Source organism: Theobroma cacao, chromosome 1, assembly GCF_000208745.1.
Source record: "Theobroma cacao cultivar B97-61/B2 chromosome 1, Criollo_cocoa_genome_V2, whole genome shotgun sequence".
In the NCBI taxonomy this organism is placed as follows: domain Eukaryota; kingdom Viridiplantae; phylum Streptophyta; class Magnoliopsida; order Malvales; family Malvaceae; genus Theobroma; species Theobroma cacao.
In genome coordinates, this window is record NC_030850.1 from 12,116,702 (window position 1) to 12,126,164 (window position 9,463).

At 35.1% G+C, this 9,463-nt stretch overlaps 1 protein-coding gene across 1 annotated transcript; it reads left to right on the top strand.

Annotated features, from left to right (window-relative positions):
* LOC18612364 (protein argonaute 16) lies at positions 251-9,258 on the top strand. Its single transcript, XM_007049132.2, has 23 exons — positions 251-388; positions 2,880-3,101; positions 3,178-3,383; positions 3,478-3,696; positions 3,829-3,965; positions 4,064-4,161; positions 4,238-4,335; positions 4,444-4,609; positions 4,708-4,824; positions 4,913-5,020; positions 5,131-5,193; positions 5,373-5,486; positions 5,578-5,743; positions 5,817-5,929; positions 6,025-6,162; positions 6,262-6,392; positions 6,867-6,932; positions 7,431-7,494; positions 7,743-7,854; positions 7,933-8,006; positions 8,181-8,275; positions 8,361-8,392; positions 8,515-9,258. Exons 1-23 carry the CDS (start codon positions 386-388, stop codon positions 8,682-8,684), a joined length of 2,712 nt encoding a protein of 903 aa, XP_007049194.2. The 5' UTR covers positions 251-385; the 3' UTR covers positions 8,685-9,258.

Genomic DNA, 9,463 nt, shown 5'->3' on the forward strand with positions numbered 1-9,463 from the left:
CGTACGGCTCTCTTTCGTACGAAATTACTACTCTAACTTCGAATTAAATTAATATCCTTTTTCTCGGCTAAAAATTTTAGGGTCCATAGTTTAAGTAAAATGCAGGCTCCGCGGAAAAGATTTGATCAGTCAATTCAACGTTGACGTACTTTTAACGGTGGAGATCATCCCAAATGTTTAAACTAGAGTGTTAAAGACTTTACACTAAAAAAACCCCTCAATTTTGGTGCAGCTCCCATAAAAGAGCAGAAATTTTATTATTTTCCCTTAAGCGAAGAGTCTTTCCGTCCATCGTACTCACTCTTTCAGAGCCTGAGAGCCGAGTCTCTCTTCCGGCTATTTACCTTCATATTTCCCCCACAAAAAACCCAAGGAATCTCGCTTTATGGTATGATTTCGCTGGCTTTTCTCTTTTCGGTGATCGTTGATCGTCAAGCTTTTATGCTTTTCTTTTTCTTGTTTCTTTGTTTGCTTCCATATTTTGGATTTTGCTTTTCTCTTTAGTGCCTGTTTTAGATTTTCTTTTATGTCGAATTTGAACTGCATTGTTCCCAGTTACTATGATGATTTGTTTTTTTACTGAATTTTTTAGTGTTTTATCTTTCTCTTTTGGTCTCATGACTCTATCGTTTCTTGCTTTGAATTTTATGTTTGTTTCCCTAAGCTATGTAGTGGTTTCCTGTTTTATTTTAACTTTCGTGGTTAATATGAGACTTCTTTTAAAAAGAAATATAACTTTTGAAACTTGTCTCGTGCTGGACTCCACTATCATTCGATCACTGTGTTTTTTTTTTTCGGAGGAATCGCTGAAGATCTATCAAGTGCTATTTTTCTTAATTTTCTCATATTTTAATTCTATTTTATTTTTAATCGTTAATTCCTTGGGTAGGTATTTTGTTCGACAATGCCGTTTTATTTTTGCTATTCTAAGTCATCGTCAAAGTGATTTTGACTTTTTGTGTTCCAAACTTTTTCCTCTCCTTAAGAATTTTTAATGATTTTTATTAATCCTAATGAAAAATCCCCAACAAGAGAAAATATTCAATTAAAAGAAGCTTTTAACCTTGTTTTTGTTGGATAAAATAAGCTGTATTTTAGAATAAGAAATTCTCTGCTCTTTGCTTTTGTCCCTTTTCACCCCTCAGTGGTCAGTGCTTGTCCTCCATTGTTGAGTCTAGAGTAACTGAATGCGAGTCTTTGCTTTTGTCCTTTTTCATCCCTCAGTGGTCAGTGCTTGTCCTCCATTGTTGAGTCTAGAGCAACTGAATGCGAGTAGTGCTGAGATGAATGCCGATTTTATTTTATTTTTATTCTTGGCATTTTATTGTTTTTTTAAAGTGGAGCTATTTGATATTTTGAAAAAAGGAAGTAATTTCATGCTTAAGATTTCTGTTTAGCTGATGCTTTTGCTATCTGGCTTTTGTTTTTTATTTTTGCCTTTTGCTTTTTATTTATTTATTTTTTGCAAAAAAAAAAGAAGAAGAAGCAAAAGACAAATAACAAAATTATGGACCAAAACAGAGCCAACATTTGAGTTTTGCTCTCCTAGAATAGTTCTTTAAGGTGACCTTTTCGTTTTTATCTCTTTTTCCTTCCAATTTATAATTATTAAAACTCTAAACTGGGGTCGTGGGACTGTACATTACATACTGGATATGGTTGTCCATTTATCTTATATCTAAATTTTTAATCTGCATGTTCTTTTGTTTTCTCATTTTTTGCTTTGTTGGTCTTTCATGTTTTTCTGGTTTCTTCAAAGATTTTCTATGTAATTTGTTTTATTTTTGGATTTTACCTTTTGGTTTTAGGAGAAAAGTAGTATCATTCTAGTTGCTATTAATGGTCTATAAACTTATGTGACACCTAGTTGTTCTACCTTTCCTTTTGTTTTCCATCTTATCAGGATTGTTGGTGAAATTTTACTCATCTGGGATGATATTTAATTCGGGAAAATGTTTTCTAAAATCATTTGATGTTCATTTATGTGATGCTCTTAGCGCAGAATTCTCAGATGTTTTAATATTGTCTCATTAAGTTGCTTATGCTACTCAGTAATCCAAAAAAAGAAAAAAGCTAGGGAAAAAAGGGGTGGGGGGGTGGGGGAGGTGAAGGGGGCAAATATGCCTCTGCTTCTTCACCCTGCCAAACTCAGTTTGGTATGATATTTTACTGTCAGTCTCTCTGCTTTGCCTTTCATAGGTGAAATATTCAAGTTTGTCTTTTTTTCTTATTCTATTAACAATTTACCTTCCTTTACACAAGATTGCACTGCCTTGTCAATAGAAAATTGTTTGTATGATTTTATGTTGGTCATTATCTGTATCTAATCTTATATGCTGTTTCTGAAATTTTGTAATCTTTGACAACTAGTTTCTCGTATATTGTTTTTATTTATCATTTGTTGTATGATTTCTTTTTAAGATAATTTCTTCTCTTTATTTTTCCTGTTTGCTTTTCATTTGAAGGATCAATTTTATGCTGTGGATTTCCTAATTGAGAATGGATGGCTTTTAAATAGAATATTGCAAGAAAGCACTAGTTCCTATTATCTATTTGAAGCCATTCATCAAATCAATGAAAATTCTTAGTTTTAATATTGTGTTCTTGTAGAGATTATGACATTTTACCATACCACAAGATGTTTTGTAGTCTAATATATTTTAGGCTCCATTTGGTTGATGATTTTACTCTTTTGGAAAAAAATGAATAGAATGAAAACCGTAAAAAATAAAAAATGAATGGTGCTAAAGGAAAATAGCAAAAGCACCAAACAAACAGAGCCTTAGCCTTAATTTTTGCATGTTTACTATATTTGGTAATTATTGGTCTTAACTAAAATTATTAATGTAGTACTTCTGTTGTTTTTGATTGATTTCAAGATGGAGAAAGCAGAAGGTACTGAAAAAGCAGGTAAATCCCCATCTCTGCTCCCACCACCACCAACAATGCCTCCCAATGTGAAGCCAGAGAGCATGAAGCCCCCCAAGTATTCTATTGTCAGTAGGCGTGGGGTTGGGATGAGGGGACGACACATATCATTGCTCACCAATCACTTCAAAGTTTCTGTCAATGCCACTGATGCAGTATTTTACCAGTATACTGTAGGTTTATTTTGTGGGTCTGTTTTTCTGGAAGTTCACTTTTAAAGATGAATATTTAGTAAAATGTGATTTGCAGGTTACAATTTCTTCAGAAGATAATAGAGCTGTTGAAAGCAAGGGGATTGGTAGAAAACTACTTGATAAGCTTTACCAAATGTACTCCTCCGAACTTGCTGGGAAAAGGTTTGCATATGATGGTGAGAAGAGCTTGTACACGGTGGGTCCTTTGCCACAGAAGAAGTTTGACTTTACAATTGTGCTAGAGGAGTCATTTGCAAAACGGTATATTGTTTTACTCTTTGCTGATTTTTAGATTCTGAGTATGTTAGAATCTAGTTATTAAAATTGTTTGTTGCAATCACTCACTCTCTGGTAGTGAAATTGGGAGTCTTGATGGTGACGGGAGCCCTGTTGGGACTGGTAAGCGAACGAAGCGTTCTTTCAGGTCAAAGACTTACAAAGTAGAACTAAGATATTCTGCTAAAATACCTTTGAAGTCAATATCTCTTGCCCTGGAAGGAGTTGAGTCTGATAATAGCACTCAGGATGCATTGAGAGTGCTCGACATCATTCTGAGGCAGCAAGCTGCTAACCGGTATTTAATGTTCTTTCCTTCGATTTCATTTATTCCAAATATTAATCATTTTCGTTGTACCAAATGTGTGTCTTGTATATCTTTACATATTGCTTGTCCTGTCTCATTTGAATTATGATGTTGGATTTATAGGGGGTGCCTTTTGGTGAGGCAGTCCTTCTTTCATGATGATTCAAGGAATTATGTTGATGTGGGAGGAGGGGTATTAGGGCTGCGGGGTTTCCATTCCAGTTTTCGTCCCACTCAGGGGGGCTTGTCTCTGAATATGGGTACGTTATGTTCATGCTACGTGTACTTTGATCCAAAAACTTTTAATTCTCATCATTGTTTTGTTTGTTAAGATTTCCATCTTCATACCTTTGTGCAGATGTATCTACAACAATGATTCTAAAGCCTGGACCAGTGATCGATTTTCTAAAAGCCAACCAGAATGTAAATGATGTTCGTAAAATTATTTGGCCGAAGGTAAGAATGGAACAGCATAAAAATAGTATTCACCATTACTTTTCGTCTTGAAAATTAAACTTGGTAAATCCTACAGGCCAAACGAATGTTGAAGAATATGAGGATTAAAACAAGACACAGTAATATGGAATTTAAAATAACTGGTCTGAGTGAGAAGCCCTGTGCTGAACTATAGTATGTCCTCATTTCCTTGAGAATTATCCTTTCCATAACTTTAATTGTGTTCTTTCCCCTTGAAAAATTTTTAATTCTGGTTTTATTTTTCTCTGTTGTTTCTCTTAGCTTCCCAATGAAAGTGAAAAATGGTAACTCTGGTGAGGAGCAGACCGTCGAGATCACAGTGTATGAGTATTTCACTAAACACTGTGGAATAGAACTTAGGCATTCTGCAGGCTTGCCTTGCCTTGATGTTGGTAAACCAAAGCGGCCTAACTATTTACCACTAGAGGTCTGTCGATTTTTTGTGCTTGGTATGTTTTAGTTCAGTACATTCTACACGTTTATCACATGTCTAAAATTCTGACTTTCCATTTTGTGGTGTTCTAGCTCTGTTCACTTGTTTCACTTCAGCGGTATACAAAAGCATTATCTTTGAATCAAAGATCAACCCTGGTTGAAAGATCCAGGCAAAAGCCTCAGGATAGAATACGAACTTTGACTGATGTATGTTTCTTTGTCATTCTTATGGCCATATCCATATTTGTGTAATTGCATCTTGACTACAGAATTTTATGCTTCATTAATCTGGCAGGCTGTGAGAAGCAACCAATATAATGAGGATCCTGTACTTTCTGCATGTGGAATTTCCACAGGAAAACAATTAACAGAAGTTGATGGTCGTGTCCTTGAGGCCCCAAGGGTATGTATTATTGCTCTCTTTGTGTCAGGAAGAGACAGAGCAGGAGAGCCTGCCCACTTTGAAGGTGCATCATGGGTTCAATATAATGAGTTTTCTGTTGTCATTAACAGTTGAAGGTTGGTAACCATGAGGTTTGTATCCCAAGAAACGGACGCTGGAACTTTAACAACAAGGTAGCATTGAGAGAGATATTCTGTTTATCTCATTTTTAATGTTAATAGTATAAAGTGTTTGTCCCAATCTTAATTGATTGCAGCTCCGTGCTTCAAAGTTTGACTTATTTCTTGTTTCTTTGCTATAGTATTTGATTTACAGTTTATGTTTATGTATTTTACCTTCCATCCTTTTGCAGAAACTTCTGGATCCAAAAAAAATTGAACGTTGGATTGTTGTCAACTTCTCTGCCTGCTGTGACATTAGTCGCATTTCAAGGGATCTCATCAGTTGTGCAAGAAACAAGGGCATTGTAAGTTATGCCATATGTTGTCTGTTTTGGATTATAATCCTATTGAACTTGATTATTTTAATGACTTATATGAATGTATACATCCATGAAGCAAATGGAACGCCCACACACACTGATTGAGGAGGATCCACAGACAGTTGGTGCCAGCCCTGCTGCTAGAGTGGAAGTGATGTTTGATCTGATTAAATCAAAGCTTCCTGGCCCACCTGATTTTATTCTATGTGTCTTGCCAGTGAGGAAGAACTCTGATATTTATGGTAAGGCTTTTCCTGTTATTGATATTCATTTCCTATTTGATTATTCATCTGACATTTTCCATGCATTGAAAAGGACCTTGGAAGAAAAAATGTCTTAGTGATATTGGAATTGTCACACAATGCATTTGCCCTGTAAAAGTTAATGACCAATACCTCACAAATGTACTCCTTAAAATCAATGCAAAGGTAAATCTTATATCTTTGATCTTAGAGAATTGTTTTATGTTAATCTAGACCTCTGATGCACTGTGATTTTTACTTCTTGTCTGTCTTCTGTATAGCTTGGAGGAATCAATTCTTTGTTGGAAGTAGAGCGCCCCTCAAATCTTCCTTTGATAAAAGATATTCCTACATTGATTTTGGGAATGGATGTCTCTCATGGCTCCCCTGGTCGATCAGATATCCCATCAATAGCTGCAGTAATTAATTTCTGACTTTTTTTAAAGCATTATAACTTTTCCCTTTATTTGGTGATGCCATATAGTCTAGTTACTACTATAATCTCCTGTAACTTTCAGGTTGTTGGTTCACGTTGCTGGCCACTGATTTCAAGGTACAGAGCATCTGTGAGAACACAATCACCAAAGTTGGAGATGATTGATGCTTTATATAAGCCATTAGCAAATGGAAATGATGATGGTATCATCAGGTATTCAAGTAAAATCGTACCCAGAACTCCATTTGTGGTCATTAATGCTCTTTTTCCCCTTTGAGGGCTTTGATATTGAAGTATAATTTTATGATATAATATTATGTTTTGATTTTATTTTTATATGATTTGAAAGACTGTTATTCTTGTGGTTCTTTAATAAACAAGATCAAGATGAATTTTTAGTCATTTCTTTGCCATTAATTATATATATTTTTATTTTATACTGAATGTCTGAATGAATAATATTACCATGCATTAAAAATATGATTTCTGATGTGTTGGCATGTTGGTCATATTGTTTAGATATTTGATGCACCGTCAATATGTATTTAAATTTTATTTTAATATGTTGAGGTGATACCACCATAAATGTTGTGTCACACTGGCTTATATGGTGCTGTAAAAGTAAAATGATGGATATATTTTAAGATTAATGTAAATCCAAAAGTGAGTTCATTTCTTTTGTTGCAGGGAATTACTCTTAGATTTCTTTAAAACCAGCAATGGTTGCAAACCAAAACAGATTATTGTGTTCAGGTATGTATGCTCATATGTTTGTTTTCATTCATTTTTGTTTTATTAATTCTGGAGTAGGAGTTAGACAGTTGGAATTCAAATATCCTCAGACTTTTTTAAAAAAGTGAGAAAAAAACATGTGGATATGGAAGGGTCTTTGTTCCCTTTACTGGTTTTTAAGCTTGTTAACTGGTTTCTGCAATGGAGGAGGGAGTTGCCATTAAGTTTTGATGTGCATGTGTGACCATGTTGGTTTGTATGCAAGAGGTTATATTATCACTTGTTTCTTAAGATTTGAAACAAAAGATGGAAATCATTGTTTCATATTTCTTGTATAACCAATCATATTCACTTTGAAATGTTGGCTTAGACAATTTAATTCATATTTGGTTAAAGCTTCTCATTATGCCTTTTATGCATCATTGCATCTGATCTGTAGGATGGATTTCCTTCTGTTTCATTCTGATGTACTTTGAAATATTTCATTGCTTAAATTATTGATTTTGATAATTTTCTTAGGGATGGAGTAAGTGAATCTCAATTTAACCAAGTTTTAGACATTGAGCTGGAGCAAATCATTAAGGTAGGTTTTGGAACGTTAGTTTCTCTTTTTATTGCTATATCCACCATCTCCCAAGGAAAGGGGAGGGGCTGTTACAAATTTGTTGGTGTTTTTAAAGGGCAATTACAAGTGTTGTGCCTTTTCCCTGCATTCATGCTTTCTTGTCCAGAACATTTTTAGGTTGTCTAGATTCCACTAAGAGGTAGTTCATGACCTCTTCTTTTCTTCATAATAGTCAATTCTTAAATGGCTAAACTTATATTATACAGGCTTATCAGCATCTGGGCGAGTCTGATGTTCCTAAGTTCACAGTAATTGTTGCTCAAAAGAATCATCATACTAAATTATTCCAAGCAAATGCCCCTGAAAATGTTCCACCAGGTCTGCTCCTCAAGATATTTTATTTTCCTCTCTGGTTTAATACTTTGTTGATTTACTCTCTCCCTCTCTCCTCCACAGGGACAGTTGTGGACGCTAAAATTGTGCATCCAAGAAACTATGATTTCTACATGTGTGCTCATGCAGGGATGATTGTAAGTTCTGTTGTTACTATTGGTATTTATATTTTATCTATCTGGATTCCTTGCTTCTGAGTAATATACATGTAGATATGTATCAGTTGGTTGAAATTGACTTTGCTTATTCTGTTAATGTTATACCTGTGAAACAATTGCTAACTCTCCAGGGCATTGTTTCTCCTCTAACAGGGAACATCTAGGCCGGCACATTACCATGTCTTGTTTGATGAGATTGGCTTTGCTCCTGATGATTTGCAAAATCTTATCCACTCTCTGTCATATGTGTAAGTTCTCAAGCTCCATCTGCAACTCTGCCATCATAGAGAGTAGCAGACCTTTTCATTGACTGTTTTCTTTCACTTTTTACAGATACCAAAGGAGCACAACTGCTATCTCAATTGGTAATTTTCCCATATCCTGTCCTAGTTTCATGTTTCGCAATACAAAATTGTATCAATTAGCTTAATTATTATTTTCTTTATTATTTCATAATCTTGGTTATTTTTTTCGCTTTCTTCTCCAGTGGCTCCTATTTGCTATGCCCACCTTGCTGCACATCAGATGGGCCAGTTTTTGAAGTTTGAGGAACATTCAGAAACATCTTCAGCACGCATGACATCTGCGGGAAGTATCCCTGTTCAAGAGCTCCCCAGGTTGAATCAGAAAGTGGCAGGGTCAATGTTCTTCTGTTGAGGAGCTGCTGGTTACTCTTTTGGTAAATACCTGCTACGTGTAGATAGTTAGGGCAACTAGGGTATACAATAGGCGGCAGGCAACCCCCAGGTTTTTGCTTCAGTGGGTTGGAGATATATATGAGGCCTTTACAAACACAAATCAACATTTTTGCTTTAACCATCTGAAAATGCTCACAGGTGTTAGTGACTCAAAATTTTGGTTAGGGGTATAAAATATTATAGATTTGATCTAATCTCAGTTCTTTACTATTTTTTATGTTATTATTTTTATCCTTCTACCTTGCCTCTTTGGTTTTTCGATACTGGCACACTCTAGTGATCCTGCCACTAGTTAGAATTAGAAGTTCGAATCTGATAATTATGCTGTGAAAAAGCTTTTGTCCATTTGACGTTAAGCTTAGAAAGAGCTGTTGGTGACCGAATGGTATGAATCTTTTATATGTAGGTAAATATTGAAAATTCTCACATTTCAGTTCAGGTATTGATTGTAAAATGAAAACATAAATGGAATCTTATGCAAGGTCATATTCATGATCTACTATAAGTGGGGCTGGTATCCGACTATCAAGCAAGTGCTGCTTTCTTTGACTTACTGATTTTAAATTGCTTTTGTAGCTTTGCTTTAACTTCCTTGACCAGCTTCGAACTGTATTCTTTGAGTAGAAAGGGTAATAATTGTTGTTGAAACTGCGCCTTTTTTGCCTTATGCTTTTTCAATTTGTTTCTACATGGTCATTGGACCATTACGATTTGCGTACAATTCTATGATGTTGGTGA

Excerpts from the sequence above, each read along its gene's own strand:
- LOC18612364 (XM_007049132.2), top strand. Across the intron at positions 3,697-3,828 it reads AGGCAGCAAGCTGCTAACCG|GGGGTGCCTTTTGGTGAGGC; the intron begins GTATTTAATGTT and ends TTGGATTTATAG. Across the intron at positions 6,163-6,261 it reads ATATCCCATCAATAGCTGCA|GTTGTTGGTTCACGTTGCTG; the intron begins GTAATTAATTTC and ends TGTAACTTTCAG.